This window comes from Rhineura floridana, chromosome 4 (assembly GCF_030035675.1).
Source record: "Rhineura floridana isolate rRhiFlo1 chromosome 4, rRhiFlo1.hap2, whole genome shotgun sequence".
In the NCBI taxonomy this organism is placed as follows: Eukaryota; Metazoa; Chordata; class Lepidosauria; order Squamata; family Rhineuridae; genus Rhineura; species Rhineura floridana.
Genome location: NC_084483.1, coordinates 92304960 through 92326605, shown reverse-complemented (window position 1 = coordinate 92326605; position 21646 = coordinate 92304960). Strand labels below are relative to the sequence as shown.

Here is a 21646-nt window from a genome sequence, read left to right as displayed (position 1 = left end):
CCTAATTCAGACTACTAAATGAGATTATCCCACACTGTAAAATGCTGCCTGAGGGTTTATTCTGCTAGCATGAGGCCATAACACAAAAATACTTCACTTCCAGCCACCAAGTGTTTTTCAGATGGAGGTTGTATTCAGAGTCACTCTCACATAGCTCAGATGAGGCATGCGAATGGAACTGAGGTGAATAGAAACAACTCAAAATAATGTAATTAAAATTGTGTCTTTGGTGAAAGCCCCATCAAACTTGATAGGTGCCAAACATACTTTCCTGAATATTTGCTGCAAACACTAGATACATTATCAATGATAGCATTATTTTCACAGGCACACTGACATTCCTTTCAAGTGTAAGCACAATCTGTCGCCCAGCTTTATTTTCATGAAGAGCTGGAATGAACCCTTTCAGATGGGTTTATACTTGAATGTTGAAATGCAAGGTCTTAGAGCAGGAGTAGCCAATGTGGTGTTCTCCAGACATTGCTGGATGACAACTTGTATTATCCTTGAACATTGGCCATGCTGGCTGGAGCTGATGGGAACCAGAGTCCAACATTTGCAGGGCACTAAAATGGCTACCCATCTTAAAGACTATGAACAAGCTTGAGACCTGTGTTCTTAAGACACTATGTATGTCTAGGGTCTGCAGAGCCACTTGAAAACTGACTCACATACAATTTGAGAATTATTCTAGATGATTTTGCCTTGTTTGCCCTTCTCAATTTTATTAAGAATTCATGTTAACAGTTACCAAACTATTTATTGCCCTTCCATGAACGTTTTAGTTCTAGATTAAGAAACTGGTTATCATCCTTTCTTACACAGACCAATTTATACCGAGCCACTTTTTCTAAACAGAGTGTTTTCAAACTTTTGCTACTGTTAGATCAAGCTTATTTCTTAGTTGAAAAATGGAAATGGACTGCCTTCAATTCGATCACAACTTATGGCTATCCTATGAATAGTTTTCATGGTAAGCAGTATTCAGAGGGGGTTTACCATTGCCTCCCTCTGAGGCTAGTCCTCCCCAGCTGGCTAGGGCCTGCTCAGTTTGCCGCAACTGCCAGCTGGGGGGCAACTGGGGACTATGCAGCTTACCCATGGCTGCACAGGTGGTGGGACACGTAACCTGAGCCACTCACTGTGGGGTGATCTTTAGCTGGCCCTTGACACCCAGGAGACGAGCAGGGATTTGAACTCAGATTCTGGATCCCCAGCCAGGCTCTCCTCCCCCCTGTGCTAAGTTACACTAAAAAAAGAAAAGATGACCTCTGTTTGCTGAACTCCTACATTGCAGTTGGGCCACTAGCTCTGTTAATTTTAAAACTAGGAAAACTATTATTAAAACTAAGTCTCTTATGAACAGTCTCATTGAACAAAGCTGAGCCCTTGCTCAAGGGTCCCCTTTCCTTTTATTAAAATAGGCTTCCCTTAGATTAATAACTACAAATTGCTTATTTATGGGGAAGTGTGGGTTGAGTTTCTTAACCTTTATTATGGGATTGGGCAAGATGGAATAGCAGATTTGGGGAGGGGAGGACATGCAGGGAGCTGGAGAGCGAAGAGAAACCAGAAGTTTCATTGTGTAAGTTGACACAATTGGATCTCACCTGTTGTGCTGTGAGTTTGGGGGACATTCTTAGAAATACATTACATCTTGTGTGCAACACTGTTTTTTGCCTGTCAGCGTACACATTTGTTAGGGGAATAAGGCCTATATTGGATTCCCCACCCCAAGAACTCTTAAATATTTTGCAGTACTTGTTTGCCACTGTCCCATCCTATTTTCCTGTAATACTACCAATCCCAAGGAACTGTTAAAAACTGAGTAAATGTACCATTGGTCTCACCTGAAAGGTGATTTTCATAGGAAGGGGCCATCACTGTGGGAAATAGTTCCACCTATCGTGCGAAGGCAAGAATGTTTTTGAAGTCAAGACTAGGGACGTCATGCCCCTCCCACTCTCCAGTTCATTCGTAGCGAGTCTAAAAGAGATATCTAAAAATACAAGAACAAGGCCAACAGGCCCGCCAGGAAAATAACATAATAGTCACATGCATAACAACATGACTCTAACATAACTTCATAACATAACAGAACTAAAAGTCTTGACTTCACTCTTACATTTAAATATAATATGGAAACAATAACATGTAACCCATTGATAAAATCGCTAGTTATCCTCCAACTGGGAGGGTCGTGATGGCCCCTTCCTATGAAAATCACCTTTCAGGTGAGACCAATGGTACATTTTCCATAGGAAGTGGGCCATCACTGTGGGATGTACCAAAGCAACCCATATAGGGAGGGACCACCCACATGTTAATCCTCATTAAGAACCTGTTGCAACACTCGTCTGCCAAAAGAAGCATCAGCAGAGGCATAACGATCAATTTTATAATGTCTTATAAACGAGTGTGGGGAAGACCAGACTGCGGCCCTACAAATATCAGCAACAGGAGCATTAGTAGCAAAAGCAGCCGAAGTGGCAGCTGACCTAGTAGAATGAGCTGTTATACTAGCAGGAACTGGCAGCTTCAGGGACTCATATGCTAAGGTAATGCATGCCCTTAACCAACGGGATAAGGTAGGATTGGATACTTTAAGCCCCATAGACCCTGGATGAAAGGATACAAACAGAGACTCCGTTCGTCGAATCTCTTGGGTCCTAGACAGGTAGGTCTTGAGAGCCCTCCGGACATCTAACGAATGCCAAGCCTTTTCAAGAGGATGGGTAGGATCCGGGCAAAAGGAAGGCAACACAATGTCCTGGTTGCAATGAAAAACTGAATCGACCTTGGGACGAAAGGAAGGGTCAGTCTTCAGCACAACAGAGTCCTTATGGAAGACGCAGAGGTGTCTAGCAGAAGACAATGCGCCCAACTCCGAAACGCGTCTGGCAGATGTGATTGCAATCAGAAACAGGACCTTGAAGGACAGTATGCATAGGGGCACAGTCCTGATGGGTTCAAACGGAGGGCGTTGCAAAGCCTGCAGGACTTTCGGCAAACTCCATGAAGGGAACCGATGGACAACAGCCGGAGAACGTAGGGCGACTCCCCTCAAAAAACGTTTGATGAACGGATGTGAGGAAATATGATCTCCAGGAGAGGACACTGAGAGAATGGATGACAGAGTAGACGCATGTCGACGTAGAGTGTTGGGTCGAAGTCCCATCATAAAGCCACTATGGAGAAATTGGAGCACCTGGTGCACATTGGCCTGGGATGGATCGTGGTGGTGGGACTGACACCACTTGGAGAAAGCCACCCAGGTATGTTGATAAATGCGAGTGGTAGATGGTCTTCTCGAGGCCAAAATAATATCAATCACAGCGTCAGACAGTCCAGCTGACCTCAAGTGTCTCCGTTCAAACGCCACGCTGTTAGATTGAGCCAAGTAGGGTCCTGGTGCAGTACTGGGCCCTGGGATAGGAGGCCTGGCGTTACTGGAAGTGTCCAAGGATCCATCATTGACATTGCCAGAAGATCTGAGAACCACGGTCGGCGTGGCCAAAATGGTGCTATCAGAACCAGCTGTGCCCTTTTGGTTCGCGCCTTCCTCAAGGTTTTGGCTAACAATGGTATGGGAGGAAAGGCGTACAATAGACCGTCTGGCCACGGTGTTGTCAGAGCATCCACTGCTTCTGCTGTTGAGTCCAGGTATCGAGCAAAGTACCTTGGAAGCTGGCAATTGTGACTGGAAGCAAACAGGTCGACTGAGAGGGCGCCGAACCGACACTGGAGACGATGGAAAATGGCTGGATGAAGTTTCCATTCTCCCGGGAAGACCTGTTGTCTGCTGAGCCAGTCTGCTGTCACATTCCAAATCCCTCTGAGGTGCTCTGCTTTCAGGGATTGTAGATGTTGTTCTGCCCAGACAAAGATGAGGGAGGCTAAGTCCTGCAGAGGACGAGACCTGGTGCCCCCCTGTCTGTTCAAATGTGATTTTACACACGTGTTGTCTGTTCGAATGAGCACATGATGCAAAGGGAACAGAGACTGAAAATGACATAGAGCCAAGTGGACAGCCTTTAGTTCCAGCCAGTTGATGCTTCGAGATTGCTCTGCGTTGGGCCAAACCCCTTGAACATACTGGGAGTTGCAGTGGGCTCCCCAACCTATGAGGCTGGCGTCTGTGGTCACGACGGTTCTGCGGGGTTCTCTGAACGACGTGCCCTTGGAGAGGTGTTGAACCTTGGTCCACCAGCGGAAGGAGAGGCGCAGAGCGGGGCTCAAACGAACTTTGCGATGGTTGGAGCTGGCAATGTCTTTTTGAAAAGGCAACAGAGTCCACTGAAGGGGCCGAGTGTGAGCTCGAGCCCAGGGCACAATGTGGATTGTGGAGATAAACATCCCGAGCGCTCTGGCGAGAAGCATGACGTCTGCGGATGTTTGTTGCATCAGGGACCTTGCGATGCTTGTGATGGCAGTGATGCGATCTGGAGCCAGGAAGACCATTGCCTGCAGGGTGTCCAACATTGCCCCAAGGTGTAGTAGGCGTTGGGTTGGTTGGAGATGGCTTTTGTTGAAGTTGACAAGCCAGCCGTAGGTCTGCAAAACATTGAGGGTGATCATTAAATGGTGATGAGCCAGCTCTTCAGATTTGGCCCGTATGAGCAGATCATCCAAATATGGATAGATATGAACCCCTTGGGTCCGAAGGTAAGCCACTAGGATGAGTAGCACCTTGGAAAATACTCTTGGAGCAGAGGAGAGGCCAAAAGGCATCGCTCTATATTGAAAATGTTGGTGGCCAAAAGCAAACCGAAGAAACTTTCTGTGGGCTATGCAAATGGGTACATGGAGATACGCTTCCTTAAGGTCGATAGAAGCCAGGAAGTCTCCTTCATGCAGACTCTCGGTAATGGAATGGAGAGATTCCATTTTGAACTTGCGGTATGTTACAAAACGGTTGACAAACTTGAGATCCAATACCGCCCTCCAAGATAAATCTCGTTTTGGCACAGCAAATAGGAGGGAGTACACCCCTTCCGATCTCTCAGTTGTGGGAACTGGCTCTATTGCCGCTATGTGCAAGAGGTGATGTATAGCTGTCTGCATGATGTTGTGCCTGGCTGGTGCCCTTGGGCAAGGAGACGGGTGGAATCTGTCTGATGGGGTTGCCCAGAACTCTATGGTATAGCCATAAGTGAAGAGGTCCCTGATCCAGGAGACCTTAGTAAGGCGCAGCCATCGATCTCCAAAATTAAGTAATCTGCCACCTATGGGGATGGCGTTAATACTACTTGTGTAGGCGAGGACCTCCCCTATATGAGGACGATGAGTTGCCCCTGCGCCCTTGGTACTGACCTCTGCCCTGGAAGCGTCGGTTCCAGGAACCCCTGAATGCGTTGGAATCATAGGGTCTGAAATCGCGGCCTCGTCCTCCTGGCCGCGTTCCTCGAAAAGGCTGGTTAGAACGAAAGGAGGGAAATCGCCTGAAGGGCCTGTGGTCGATGTTCTTGACTGTGGCTAGAACCGGTTTATGGGCGTCCTTTGGATCAACCAGAACTGCCTTTAGAGCTTCCTCGCCGAAGAGTAGAGATCCGGAGTAAGGAGCCTTGGACAGGTTCAATCTGGCCGCTGAATCAGCTTGCCAGTGGCGAAGCCAGAGGGTACGACGAGCGACTATTTGAGTCGTCATGGCTCGTGCCCCTAATTGGGTGGCATCCAAAGTGGCATCGGCCACAAAGGCTGCTGTCTTACGTAATTTCAATAGTGTTCTTTTGAAGGCGACAGGATCAGGGTTATCATCCTCTAGAAGTTCATCCATCCACATCATAGATGCTCTGGAGAAGATGGAGGCTGAGGCGGAGGCACGCATGGCTAGGGCAGTGGCCTCGTGGTTCTTGCGGAGGGCGAAGTCTATTCGACGTTCAGTAGTATCTTTTAGGTGGGATTCCCCTTCCCTGGGCAAGATAGATCGTGAAACGAGGCGAGCGATCGGTTCATCTATGCCAGGGACATCTAACTTGGTGGCGAAGTCTGGGGCTAGGGCGTAAAGTCTGTCAGCCATGTTCTTGAAGCGTCTAGCTTTGAGCGGGTGGGCCCATTCTTCGGAAGCTAATTTGGCAATTGGGTCCGGCACCGGGATGTAGTGTTCAGTAGGTGCAGGGGATTTGAGGACCTTGGCCCCTTTGAGAGTTGGAGCGGACGAAGTTGAGGGCGCAGTCTGGAGACCAAGGGTATGAAGTACCCTACGTGCGAGCGGTTGGTAATCTGAGGTATTGAACAAGCGATACGATGTATCCTCCTCATGATCTGAATAGTCGCTCTAGTCGTCTCCTTCAACATGGTCAGTGAAAGTTAACTCCTCCGCATACGAGGCTTCGTCCGTACATCTGCCTCTGGCTACATCGAAGGGATCTGGCGAGCAGGAAGGATGAGCAGCATGGAACGCGCGTTGGTCCATGTTGAGTGGGGGTATGGCAGGAACCTGTGGTAGTGACTGCATTTGTGTGAAATAAGCCAGCATGGCTTGGAGTTGGGAGAGGAAATCAGGAGACAGCTGCAGACCAGATGTGTGAGATGTATGTGCCTGGTGGGCTGTTGGAACAGATGTCTGAGGCGGTAAGCCAGAGGTAGGTTCGTTAGGCGAACCGTGAGGGGGAAAGCCAACAAACTCTTCCTCGTCAGAGGCAGTAGCAGGAGAATGGAAAATATCACTTATGTGTGTCTGTGCTGTGGTGGTTGTTGGCACAGAGACATAACGAGGGCGCTTTGGTTTACTATGGCTGGAAAGATGTTTTGTCTTAGCCAGTGCTTTGGCATGTCTGGTCTTAGACGTGTTAGTATGTTGTGGCTTGGCTGATTGTGGCATGTCTGGCTGATCTGGCACCATGTGTGTTGATGGTGACATGCCTGGCTGTTCTGCCATCTTATATGAACCTGGGTGCAGTACACTGCCATGGAGGGGGCAGGATGTAAAGACCCGAACTGGCACAGCGTACTACCACGGAGGGGGTAGGATACACTGGCAGATGGCGAATGCACTGCCACAGAGGGGGCAGAATGCACAGAGGTATCAACGTTAATATAATATAGGCTGTTTTAGAGTTGGCACACTCAGATTAGTGCTGTGGGCTGGGTTTTTGGCTTGTTCATGGCCCCATAGGGGGCAGGATATGTAATGTAAATCAGATTTAATACAAGTCAGCCACTGATATTAAAGCTCCAGCCTTGATAATGTAATCCAGCCACTAGGATTAAAGCTCCAGCCTTGATAATGTAATCCAGCCACTAGGATTAAAACTCCAGCCTTGATAATATAATCCAGCCACTAGGATTAAAGCTCCAGCCTTGATAATACAATCCAGCCCACTAGGATTGGAGCTCCAGCCTTAATAATACAATTCAGCCACTATGATTACAGCCACAGTAAAAATGTGTGTAAATCAGCCTTGTGTAAGTTTGTCAGCAGCACATATACACAAACATACAGATAGATAGCCTGCAGGGGAGGTATCCGAAGCTAAATAGATGGTAACAAAAAAGGCGGGAATTTTGAATTTCAAAAAATGGCGCCCGGAAAAAAACGGGCGGGAAAAAACGATCAAAAGGGGGCTGAGGGAGAAGGAGCAATGGCGGCCGTCGCAAGCGAACTGGGGGAAGGGCTGGCCAGCACGGACTCGCCGAAAGCCGCAGTAGCGGTTGGAAAAAACTCTGGAAGAGCAGGTAGAGGAAAAAATGGCAGCCGCCGCAGAGAGAGCCGCCGTGCGGTCTGTAAAGCCCTTCGCAGTGGGATTTAAGCCACGTAGCGAGGGCGATCTGCGGTAAAGTAGTAACGGCGGGAGCCGCAGCTGCAAGCTCCCGCTGAGATCGGATCAGCCGCAGCTGCAAGCTCCCGCTGAGATCGGATCAGCCGCAGCCGCGGCAACGATCGGGGGGGAGGGAGGGGGATTCCCCTTCCCTCACAAGCGATCAAAAGCGATAAAAAAAAAAGGTTTTGAAGAGAAAAAGACAAACAAATACGAGACTTAGCTAAATGCTATGTGAAATTCCAATCTTGTTCGTACGAAGGCAAGAATGAACTGGAGAGTGGGAGGGGCATGACGTCCCTAGTCTTGACTTCAAAAACATTCTTGCCTTCGCACGATAGGTGGAACTATTTCCCACAGTGATGGCCCACTTCCTATGGAAAACTGAAACTGTAATGGTTCTACATACTTACCTGTGACTGAGGGCAATGATACAGTTGAACCTACTTCTGAGTAACCATTCACAATTTTTAACAGTGCTATCAAGGTTTGTACAAGCTTCTAGTGTCAAGTAACTATATTACTTGAAACATTGCTAGTACTAAATTCAAAGGACACACACTATGTCTTTGCAAAATGTTTATTAGTTTGTATTGTAGCATTTATAGTTGTAACATTCCCTAATATTGCATACTGTTCATATTTGTAAGTTGGTTCCGTTAGAGCCTCTAGTGAGTATTTAAAGATGCAGTATTAATCAAATTACAAACGATCATTTGAAAACACAGTAAGAAGATAGACTAAGAACACATCTTCTTATAGGAAATGTGAATCTTTGTAGTAGTTTCATAATCTGCATTTTATTTTTCAAATAAATTTGCAAGGAATTAACATAACAAAGAAGGTTAAATAAAACTCAAGCAAATAAAGCCATCTGAAATCATATGTAAAAGTAAAAACAATTTTCTTCTAAATATCAGTCCATCTAATAATAATTTCTAAATGTAAACCTATTTGAATGAAAACCTATTATTTCTTTTCCACCCCTTGAAAAGGCAATGCTATGCATGTAATAGCAAAATGAATATATTATTCAATGATAAAAGTGCAGTGACATAAACAAACCAGACATGATTTTGTATCTGAAATACAAACTTGGCATGGTTGCATAGATTGAGATCACATCAAAATGAGGCAGTTATATGAGAATCACACAACCTGTGCTAGGAAAACACTGAAATGGTTCAATTTTACAAATTCTGAAAGCTTTTTCAAACAAACAAAATTAACAATCTTGGATTGATTACTAAAACTCTGGAGATGCCTTCCACACCTGTTCTGCTAAAAGGTTACACTTCCAAGATCCCTCTATGAAGCATCAAGCCTCCTCAGTTTTATACGTAAGAGTGAATTCGAGTTTAAATCAAATACTATATTTAAAAGTTCAAATTTAACCATATTAAATGGCACATCCTCAGCAATGATACTCTAAATTTCTATATTCATGGTATACACAAGATACTTTCAAAATAATTAAATACATTTTAAATTCATTTGCCTGATCTTTCTATTTCTTCTAAGGTTTGTACAATGTCTTGAATTTGGCTCAGATGAAAATGTTTAGTTGATAGCATCTACTGGATTCTAAAATTAAGAGCAGGCACAACTGGTAATTTTTGTAATATAGCAAAACAGTGGAATACCCTGTCAATCCTGAATATTTTTGTCTTTTTACATAATAGAATAATTCTGATAAATTCATTTTTTACTGACTGTTTCCATTAACCTGTGTTTGGAATGAATGATAAGACACTCAACACCAGCATTTCAAATTAAAACCATTAATAAGTGGACAAATTCACTCATACATTCAGTGTTATCTGTTCAAAGCTACGGACAGAAATCATAGCTTACTGCACTTCTATGCACAACGCTTTCCCTTAGGGTATATTTGATTTCCAGCAAACATTCCTGCCTTTCTTCAGTTATATTCCACTATTTTTACATAAGCTATTATAGTATCTTCACAAGCAAATCATAATACTTCATAGGTATATATTGTGTTTCACTGCCTTTGTGAAGACGACAACCTTACCACAGAGGCCTATACATATAGCAGAAGGCTAGATATGTACCAATTACTGCACTTCCAGTTCTCACAACTAAGGCCCGAGAGCAAAAGCATCCCAACCACTCATGTGGGGCTGGTGTAGGAAGCTCTTGAACTCAGGTCTCCTGAACTACATAACAGATGACAGGCATTCTGAGCAGCTTCACGCAAAAATTCCTCACAGTCCTGATCTGTCACTGAACAATGAGGAATATTTTTCCAACAGCCAGATGCACAGATACACGGCTAGCTTTTTCTCCACACAACACCTTCTTTGCAGCCTGGCTATGGCAGGCCCTTGCATAGATCACTCTCATAGTACTGGAACAGAAGACTGAAAGGTCGATTATTAAACTTTTAACATTTGAATTTGTTTGTAGATGCAAGATAAATACCCCCTTAGATGTTGGAGTGCATCAGCTTGTTTTTTTTAAAGTTACACAATGCCATCTTTCATAGTAATCAATTGCAATTATATACAACTTTTTTTAAAAAGTCACAAAGATCAAGACATTTCTAGTAAGCAAAATTAATCAGAGTACTTTAATTGTGCTACCAAATAAACAAACAAATGAATATCCATATGGATTGAAACCTAGCAACAAAATGATCTCAGGGTCTCAACTTAGGTTATTTTTAAATTGCCTGGCATTATATAATTCAAACATTTTGCATACATTGTCAGAGAAATTTGTGTACTCAAAACACCTACTATAATATTTACAGCAAAACCATTCTTTCTTCTTTCAATTAACTGGAAAATATGTTCTCCCAATATAGCACAACTACGAAGTAACAGTGGCCTGCTTCAAAAAATCTTACCGAAGAAAGGCATGAGATACATTAGTGTATTTGGTCAAATGCAGTACATAATAAAGCACATAATCTATGTTTCAAAAAAGGGGAATATTGCAGTTTCACACACTTTGGTAGCATTAAATTTAAGCATGGAGTCTTATTTCACCATTTTCTATATAAGATTGAACCCTTCCATGATCCTCACAAGAATGCAGAGTTCATTACAAGACAAAGTTTTTTTTAAATCAATTTGTAATCAAGTTGCCAACTGACCAAAAATTAATCTGGCCTGGTCTTGTGCCTTTTAATAGCAACTTGATGCATAAAAGCCAGCAGGTAATGTACTTCACAGCATGGAAATAAACATAATCCTGCTGCACATCTACCTGCTGTTGAAGGCACAGCTGCCTGCTGTTAAAGGCACAGCTGCAGTGTCCAGTTGAAAAATTGGTAACCCTATTTTCAATACTACTGAAGAAATAATAATGAGAGAACTTTGTTTACATGGCTAGGCAGCACGGCTTATATAAATTACAAAGCTACCATCTCTTTTCACAGAGCAGAAAAACCATTTTTCTACACTGTAACGTTATGTCATGTAGACAGCAGCGCACCCCAGTGTTATGCTTTTATATATAAATATATTTCACCAGTTTATCACAAAGTATCACGCATAAAACTAAATTTTCACTATTTAAATAAATAATTTTCACATTCTAAGTTTAGCTTTTACTAGGAGCTCATATGTCAGTTCTGAAACATCTTTTTTGCTCCAACGTAAAGAGGTAGATTTAGTGTAGAATGAGTTTGAACCCTACAGCCAAAATTCAGAAATATCAACAACTGTTTATGCAAAATTATGCATTTTTATTAGCAATTGCTTGAACACTCAGTATCCGTGTTGAATGTCTTACTGAGATCATTATTCAAGCTTTATAACTTTTAGTTGTGATTAGTCGTTTTTTCTACACATAAGACAAAGGAAACAAACACGTATAAAAACAATGGACAAAAACTTTATCTGACAGAAACCACGTAAGTGCATGAGTTGCTTCTTCATCTATCTTCAGCAAGACATTCCTACTTCTCCTGACTTTGGCCTGCAAGCTAGCATGATGGGCTACTGATCCTGCTTTAAACGGAATAATTACAGCTGGAATCCCTCCATTGGAGCTTCCTGTTGCTGAAACAGAAATTGCTGCTCACTTTCATCTACTTGTGGTACAATATTTGCATCCTCTTCTTCCACACCAAAGTAATGTTCAATAAGATCAAAAGCTTTTTGGTAGATCTCCTGGTTTTCATGACTTTGAAGAATTTCAATTTTATCTAGTCCTGAATTTAAGAGAGAACACATGCAATTTAAGATCTGTATACTTTCTTACTGAACAAACAGCTAATAATACACTGGCTTTAATACATGAGAAATGACTATGTGAATAGGTTGCAGACAGAAATCCCAAATTTTAAATGCATCTTGAATATTTACTGAACCTAAGGCTTCAATTTACAATTTACTTACTCCAAAATAATTTCACTGAATTTAGCTTGATTGCTCAGAGTATGCATGTTATGTATTTCAGAAAGTGTGTGTGTCCCCTGCATACAAAACAGTACATTTCTTAAATATCTACCTAGCAGACAAGTGGGAAGTGCAATGTTTACTGACTGATTATATAAAAAGAACAATGCACAATCAGACACAGTGGGTGATATTCAACGAAGTCATACTTAGAGGAGATCCAGTGAAACTAATGGACGTCAGTTACTTAAGTCCATCAATCTCAATGGGTCTACTCTGATTATGACTAAGATTGGATATCACCCAGTAAACTGAATCCTCAATTTGAAATGTTAATGTGCGCAGTGCATTACAATTGGGCTTCCATCTTTTTGTGCACCATGGCAAGAGCACTGCTGCCCTCTGGCAAGTGTGTCATGCAACCATCCTTCTTCCCAATCTTGGAACTGTACAGATAGTTGTGTGGCATTCCCCGTCACTCTCCAGCTTGAAGACTGACAAGGAAAGCTTGGGTTTGTTTGGTTGCAGAGCTGCCTAGGATGGCTTGGTAGCAGAGCAGCCAGACCAGCCACTTCCGTGCCAACCTGTCCTAAAATAAGTTGCTCCAAGGTGATGAACGGGCACACCTTGCCCTGGAGCAGCCAGACCAACAAGCAGGAAAAGCTGATGGAGCACTAGTATTCAGGAGTAAACCAGGTCCTATCAACCACAACTGTGGGCTTTATCAGAAAGGCCAGCCAAAACCTATGACCTCAATTGTTGTATCTTTTTAATAGTAAGCTCAAACATACACCAAAAACTCACTTCAGGGCTTTGTTAAGAGATTTGCAATCCTCTCCCTAAGATTTACAAGAAAGAGCAGAGTATGCTGGACCATGCAATTTTAGCAAAGCCTTCAAATTTGGAAGCAGGTTTAGGCTGCATGGACACCATACATTTAAAACACATTAATTTCCCCAAAGAATCCTGGGAACTATAGTTTACCCTTCACAGAGCCACAATTCCCACCCTTAACAAATTGTTTTCCCCAAAGAATTCTGGGAACTGCAATGTGCTTTAAATGTTTGATGTATATACTAAACGCTGCCTGCGGTTCTACTGCTTACCTTCCAGTTACTCAATCCTCTACAGATTCTACTTACAGAAATGTATTTGCATTATTGAAACTGCAACCACATCAGGTATTTCCTTAATTTATTTAAAATACATTTCTGGCCAAAATGTGGAATGCCCTCAGTATAGAAATTAAGAGTTCTGTAGACCAACTCTATGCATGTTTACTCGGAAGTATGCCCCATTGTGTTCAGTGGGGCATACTCTCAGGTAAAACTGCATAGGACTGCAGCCCTAATTTCTAAACAAAGATTTCAGCAGTGGTAATTTGATGCTTTGGTGGAATTATTTTTTGTATTGTTAACCTGCCTGCAGCATTAACACCACAATTTCTTACCGTACGCTTCCTCTATACGAGCACAGTAAGGATTAACCCCAATCCCATTTTGTTTAGATTCTTGCTCTCCATGTCGTAGAATGTTTTCAAGTCCATTTAATGCCACCTGGACTATTTTAGAATCCATCACAGTCAGAAGATCACAGAGAGGCTTGGTACAACCTAATGCCACCAAATAACTTTGGTGCAGTAAGTTTAAAAAAAGAAGTTTAAAAAAAAGAAGGAAGAGATTCAGATCAGCACATTTTTGGATGTTAACACTGTCCCAAGATACATACATTAAGATGCTTTCAGAAATGATATAGAGGACATGATTATGTCTACAATGTATTATAAAAACACATGCTTAATGTAGTACATAAAATAGAGAACAGCCAACTTTTACCTTAAAAACAATCTTTTTAATCTGATTGGCCTAGTGAACATTGTTTTCCCTTTCCGGTGAACAAGCTTTAACATAAAGATGCATACATTGATCAATCTCCATTTTTTGCAAGAGAAACTGTGGTTTTGCATTTCTACATTAGTAATTAAGGGTGACGGTGATGTTTCTATTAATGGAAGAACATTTACATGTGTACATTGCCCAGTGTGAGTCTCTATGGTGCTAGCATGCAGATCCAGCCATTTTTTAAACATATTGCTGGATGTGTGCGCACACACACATACACACACACACATGTATTATATAAATTATATCTATTTTTAAATTGTAAACTACACTTGTTATATTTAAAAAGAAAAGACTATAAATAAACCATAATTTAAAGTACAAGGAATACCGAGAAGTATGTATTGGCATCATACAACTGTTCAGCAACTGAAAAAAAAAATCAAAATATTCACTATAATCACTCTTTGAATCAAACACAATTTATTACCTAATCTGTTCAGGAGTCCCTCCTGATGTTGCATTAGTGATGGCCCATGCTGCTTCTTTTATAGTGCGAAATTCAGCTTTCTGAAGAATTTCAATCAATACTGGAAATATATTTGCATCTATAACAGCCTAGGAAAAAAAGAAAAGTTGAACAATACAGAAGTCTAACTTATAGTCAACAAACTAACCAACCAGTGAATTGTAAAGTACATTTTTACAGATTATTAGAAAAAAAACACTGTGATCCATTTTTATGGAAAATAAAAATGATCCTAGATATCTTACTAAAAATTGGCAATTTATGCTTAGCAAGGAATTAGTAACACTTTGCTTATTTCTCCCAGAATTCTGGAAAGTTCAGAATGCCCTACACACAAATCTTTTTTTTTTAATCATTCATTTTATTCAAATTTTCAAACACAAAACAAAACAAAAGAAAAAAGAAACAGATTAAACAATAAAATAAAATGTTGACTTCCGATTTGTCACAGATCAGTTATAGGTCTATGATATATAACAAACCTGTCTCTTAATATATTACAAAATCACTTTCCTCCAGTAGTTATCTTAATTAATCATCAAATCTCATTAACATCACTTTATTCTTTCCGCAAAAAGTCAAAGAGACGTTTCCACTCCTTGAGAAATATATCCATCAATTTTTCTCCAAATAAACATGTCAATTAATCCATCTCATCAAGTCTGCTAGGTCCAGTAATTTCAATAGCCATTTTTCCATTATCAGTGTTAATTCCATCTTCCAACTTCCATCCTTGCACCCATAATAATCTTGCTGTCATAGTCATAGTCATATAGTAAGAGTCTGATGGGAATTTCCTTCATCACAAATATTTCCTTGCCGTCAATTCTGAATGTGTTGCTGAAATATTGTTGTAAAGTCATATCTCTGTTCCTCTTTTTTACGAAATTCACTAGCACATCTCTTGAGAGTTTTTCCATTGTCACATATCTGGAATTAATTCTATAAATTTTCTCTTTTTCAAGTTCCATCAAATCATTCCAGTCCAGAAATTCCATCGAAGCATTGATAACTTTATCTCTGATATCTTCATCAATTTCTCCAGGGACAATGCCGAATTCCAAACAGTAATCTTTATCTCCAGGATCCACAAACTCCAAATATTTTTCCAGTTCCACACTTGATATATTTTATTTATTTATTTATTTATTTAATTAATTAATTAATTAATTAATTAATTAATTAAGCTTATATACCGCCCGACTAGCAACAGCTCTCTGGGCGGTGAACATTAAAAATACAATAAAAATAACACAAAACTGTACACAAAACTGTACAGTCTAAAATCAAAATATAATAATTTAGAATTAACAGGAATTAATTATACTATACTAGATAAAGCAGCAACCAACCAACCTGGCAAAGAAGCCCCAGAAAGTGGGTGGTGGTGGTTGTGGAGGTGGAGGTGAGCACCACCCCAACAGGGTGTCTGCTTCACACCTGCTTAAGAGGCCTGTGCCAGAGCAGAAGGCAGGCAGCTCACTAGACAAAGAGGAATAAGGAGGCTTCATGCCCTGTAGCTTAGGCTGCAGGCAGCTCCCACAGAGCGCTGCTCCAGCTTCAGTTCTGCTGCCCTTCACCAAGTCAGACCATTGGTCCATCTAGGGCTCTCCAGGAGTCTTTCTCTGGCCCTACCTGGAGATGCCACTGGGGCTTGAACCTGGGACTTTCTGCACGCAAAGCTGATACTCAGCCAGTAATGGCTGATGAGATGGCACAGGAAGGGGGGAGCTGTTGCTCTCTTGGTTTCTGGATGCCGCAGGTTGCTGAGAGAGAAGGTTCCAATCTTCAGGACTTGCATCCTCCCTTTAATTTTTGCCATAAAGTCCAAATCTTTTTCCAATTCCACATTTAATATATCTGATCCGATCTCCAGAATTTGCTCCTTCCCTTTAATTTCTTTTTCATCTTCTATTGCTTGTCCATCTGCTCCTTTTCTCATATAATCCTTTATTTCTTTCAACTCCTGTTTCACTTTACCAAATTCAGTTGCCATCTCTTGTCTACTCTGTCCCAGTTGTTTCGTTATCTTAATCTCATCCATTATCTTCTGAAACATATCCAGAGGGGAAAACCCTTCCAGGGATACATCCAGGGTCTCTGCCACTTCTTTGATTGTCATTCTTAAAGCCGAAGAAAAAACCCTTCAAATTTCCAATATAGCCACAATTCCCAAGCAAAGAGTAATTTGCTTCTTTTTCCAGCAATAAGGGGGTTAATATTCCAGGCCTGTTGACATCATCTGGCCAGCACAGTTCTTATCTCCCGCACGTCCAAGAATGCAAAACAAATTTGGTTCACAACGCCGAACAATTAGTAACATACACAAACAGCAGATTCGTCTAAAGAAAGTAGTCCAAGAAAAAGTAGTCCCAGACATATATCAATCAAATAATCATCTAGATCAGATTTTCTCTTCGGGTAAGTTGCCCCTCATCCGTTTTAATCTTTATAGTTTCGAAATTTAGGCCAGCTTTTTGCCATAAAAAATAAGATAAGCTTTTTAAATTTTCTGTCCTCCTCCTTAATTCCTTGTATAAAAGAGAGAAGTGTAACTCATCCAGGTATCTTGATTTCGGATTCTTAAACAAATCTCTTTTACTGTAGTAATTTAAGCCAAATGATAAGATTAGACAGAAGGAAGCTCGCCCGTTGTGGATCGTTTAAAAGAAAAAACGTCTCGCTTTTTTCAGCCCAGCTTGCTGGAAGTCCTGACTCCATCCTCGGCTGCCAGGTATGCCCTCCTTTCCCAGGGAATTCCTGATCGATTCCAGCCACCGACAGCCTAACGAAGTTTCTGTGGATAATCTTCGGTTCACCCTTGCCTGGGAGAACATTTACACCAGTCAAAGTTCCCTTTTGACTGATTTTAAACTGAAAAAAGCTTCCTCTGAGACAGAGCTCATCTCAGAGGCAGCCACAGGCGGAGCAATCCTTCCGGGAAGTCCCCCTACACACAAATCTTGTTTAGATAATAGGGCATGGGAATTTTAATTTCTTTTGGCAAGTTATATCTTACCCACTGTTTGCAAAAAGTGATATATACGTTGTCTGCTGTCAACTCCAGCTAACCGGTAATTAACTTTGAAGAAAAGTTTGGTCACGAGCTGGACTAAAAGGTATCAACCCTTTTCCCCCAGACAGAGATGAGACACAAAGTAGAGGACAGAACAAGCCACTTTGGGGGTTTAGTATGATTGATGTTTCCCTGACTCACAGAGACCACCAGGAATTTTTTGCTGCTTGTTAGCCTTCTGTGGACCTTTAAGAACCACTTCAAATACCACATCACTGTCACAGGCCTGAGATGAAATGGCTAATTTGATCATCTTGTATCCTGCCATATCATACAGAAGCAAGCAGGAGGACAACCATATTGCCTGGAATTATCTTTTTTATCAAATCTATAAAGCAATGGGACAGCTGTGAGGAAAAGAAGCTGACTGATGTTTTGACTTCCGCAGAGGCCCTGGTGTGGCCTTGAGAGGAGAACAGTCTTTTGATAACTATCAGAGGCTGAAGAGGAGAGGAAGGGGGGGTGATGAGCAGAGAGAAAGCTGCAAATTTTAGCACAAGATACTTAAAGGGACAGCCAGCACTATCAGCCAACCTGGACTGCTTGCACTGTGGGTCAACTAGCTGGGCAGAAACAGATTTCATTTGTGTTATCTTGCAACAAGATAAAAAGCCCAGAACATGCAGCAAACTGTTTCTACCCAAATGCTTGTCATCGCCCACCAGCTCAAATAGCCTACTGAAAGCTACACAGCTACAGAGCAGAACAAACTGCAGAATTATGGGGGAAGAATCTCATCCACGGAGAGAGTATGGTCTAGACACAGAGGTCCTGTAACAGTGAGGGGTCCACATAGAGTACACAGTTCCTATCCCTCTCCTGAAGATGTCTTTTGTCACATAAGCAAGAATGTCATGACTCTGCTGGGAATACTGTACTGCTTATGCAAGAGAACAGCCAAGTATACCAGGCCCTAACATTTGCATTAATCTTGAACTGGACAATGTCGCATACAGAATCAGGTGCATCTTCCTACTTTGCAATCTCCTGCTGCTTTTGTCTGCTTTCTTTACCAAAAGTAATTTATTCAATTTCTATCCTGCCCTTCCTTCCAAAGGAAGAATATTGGGGGTATACAAGTTTAGCCTTGCTTCTTTGTTGCACAACTATACCTGTGCACTGGGGCTATGCCAACATGATCACTTAAAGCAAGGGTGGTTAACCTTTTTTCAGACTGAGAGTCAAACTGAAGGCTGTCCACCCATACAAGTGCTGCATGCCAGAGGTGGGTGTGGCCAATGCACAATCAGCACATACACAGAGTATTTTTCCACCCCACAGCAGTACTGAAAAAGGAACTTCTCCTTCTATCTCACCAGGTTTGTCACTACTGGTTTAAAGGCAATCATGAACACATTCCTCTGATACAATGCAGTGGTTAAGATGTTCAATCTAAGACAGAAACAGCAGACTCTCCCAAATATTCTGGAGCATATTCCAGCTATTCAGTATAAATCAGCATGTTGAGCACTCAAAGATGAAAATCTTAAAGTAGGAACAGATGGAGAAGCAATAAAGTAAAGGCAAATATGATATAGTTCAGTGCTATATCAACACTGTCAGAAAAACCCAAGTATATTACCTGAATCTGACCTCTGTTTCCTGCAGTGATATTTGAAACTGTCCAGCATGCTTCTTTCCGAATAGATTCCTTGGGACTACTCAGCAAATGTAAGAGACAGGGTAATGCAGAGCAATTTAGAATTACCTAAAATAATTTGAAAGATGAAAAGTTCTGCCTAAACAATGTATAATCAAATACAGTCCATATAGCTGAAATAAATGTTCAAATTTATGCGTTACTATCTCATGAGTTATTTATAGATATTATAACGCTATTTGTAATATATGTACAGAATAAGACAGTTTTATGCTTTTGAAAAATGTTCTATGTAAGATCCCAATAAAAGATTAATATAAAAGGCACAAGAGGGAATACACGGGAAACATTTACACAAAAACAGAGTGGGAGTTTCAGTTCTAACAGAAAAATTACAAAATGAAAAGTATGAAGAAGTTTCATTGCTATCTAAATTCAAAGAGTAGAATCCAACTGGGAGCAAAAAGAAAATATTTTGAGCCCTGCTCGACAAGCACTAAAGGAAGTTTGCACAGTACGGTAATAAGAAGGCTGCACAGCAGGGATGGGGAACCTTCTTCAGCCCAAGGGTTGTATTCTCTTGTGAGCCACCTTCCAGGAGGCCACTTGTCAGGGAACAAGGCCAGAGGCAAATGTGTCTAGAACCACAGATGTGCCTTTACTTTTGTACTCTTGGCTGCATTCAAGACATACAAAAGTCAAAGGGTTTTACACGCATCCACCTCTTTCCATTCAGGCAAGCAAGAAGTTTTAGCACAGTTCAAGGACACATTCCAGCCAAGCAATGGAGGAGAGCCAGTGAGGGCTATCTGGTGGGAAGAGGAGATGTGGCCTTGGGGGCCAGACCAAAAGGCCTGCAGAGCCACAATCAGCCCCAGGTCCAATACTCCCCACCCCTATTGTATAGCCACTCTCCTGCTTCCAGTTACACAATAACATCATCACCTTTGGATCTAGTTTCACTTTTCTTGTATGATTCTTTGTAGCAAATTATAAAACAGCCCTATGGTGAACAGAAGGCATGTTCTGCATGTGACAAGGCACCTTCCGACTCAGTCCAAAATATGGTTAGGCCTAAGTAGAAATATGAAGAAATAGAAATTAGTTCTATATTTCTAGCACAATTATGAAGTGGTAGAAATACAGAGTATGTAGCCGAGTTTTGATAATACAAAAGGCATCCTGCTAATGATACAAAAGGAAAAATGGTGTCCACGATTCAGACAATATGAGAAGCCCAAGGAGAAGACTGGGCTAAGATAGAGAATGGACCCTAACTATGTTTAAGAATCTTCCTGTAAATTTGTTCAGGTGCCAACACCTTCTTAATTCATACTTTGCCATAAAACCACCATGGTCTGTTTTTAAGAATGGCTAAACTGTCAGAGTGACAGTGCTCTGGCGTAAACCACAGTAACTTTAGCATATAACTGTATTAATTTCCTATTCTTTAATTTCAAACTTAGTGAAGCAAGAAAACAGTCATTACAGTGGAACAATGTCAGTTGCTGGGATGAATAGGCCCTTTTGATAGTTTCAATAGAGTTATTCAGGTACAACAAGACAGGCAGATTTCTCCTCAGCTATACACAACTCTGGATAACACAAATACTGGAATCAATTTAATCAGCACCAACTGTATCTGATGCTTTTATAGTGCAATATAACAAAGTACACTGAGGTAATCTCTCAAAAAAAATACAGAGAAAGCATTACATGTGGTCACTGAAGTTTTGCAAGTAAAGAACTCCACTGACCTGTGTTTGAATATCATCACCAGTCACAATATTTCCAACTGCTCTTAATGCAGGAGATACAACCTTGTAGTCATTGTGCCTAGAGAAACAAAGTGCAAAATTAGGGTTGGATTTAGATTTGCACTCAGCAGCTTTCCACTCGTAGTAGAAGCAGGGGGCAGTGAAGCAATTTTCACTGATTCCTCTTTCCCTTGGCAGCCCCCTGTAAATTTGTTACGGAGTGTTTGGGTGGGGGCACCTCCAGAGCACCATGAGAGGTGACATGTGGAACTGCAGGGGAAATTGCCAAAATACCACCCTCATTCCTCCAGCAGGAGCCTCTCCTGAACTCAGTGCCTTCTGTGAAAGGAAGGAAGCCCTTGTGTTCACAGACAGGACATTTTGGATCTAACCCCATGCATCCAGGGTAAAAAACAGCACTGTTCCTGATGTAATAACCCCTTGATGTAACCACATGGCCTTGTTTATGAATATTACTACACATTTATGCAGCATGTTACAAGTGTTTAAATCACATACATTTTCTCAGTACAGTTTTGAAAGGTAGGCCAGTATTATCCCCATGCTGGAGAGGTGGCATGGGGTGAAGCAAGAGAATAGTGGTATTTTATTTAATGATATTTAAATATAATTTAAAGAGGTAAGCTAAAGTCCAAAGTGTGATGCCTTAAAAGTGTACTACAATTCTGATGTGCCTGCTAGATAAGTCAAAA

At 41.6% G+C, this 21646-nt stretch overlaps 1 protein-coding gene across 6 annotated transcripts in view; it reads right to left on the bottom strand.

Annotated features, from left to right (window-relative positions):
- Positions 1-8330: 8330 nt before the first annotated feature.
- The window catches only part of KPNA5 (karyopherin subunit alpha 5), a 29104-nt gene continuing 15788 nt past the window's right edge, over positions 8331-21646 (bottom strand). For all 6 annotated transcript variants that reach the window (XM_061623679.1, XM_061623683.1, XM_061623684.1 and 3 more), the window contains exons 10-14: positions 20934-21012; positions 19159-19284; positions 14462-14589; positions 13581-13759; positions 8331-11943 (exon numbers count right to left, since the gene is read on the bottom strand). In XM_061623679.1, coding sequence (XP_061479663.1) covers positions 11756-11943; positions 13581-13759; positions 14462-14589; positions 19159-19284; positions 20934-21012 — 700 coding nt within the window. In that variant the 3' untranslated portion in view covers positions 8331-11755. The remainder of the gene's footprint in view (positions 11944-13580; positions 13760-14461; positions 14590-19158; positions 19285-20933; positions 21013-21646) is intronic.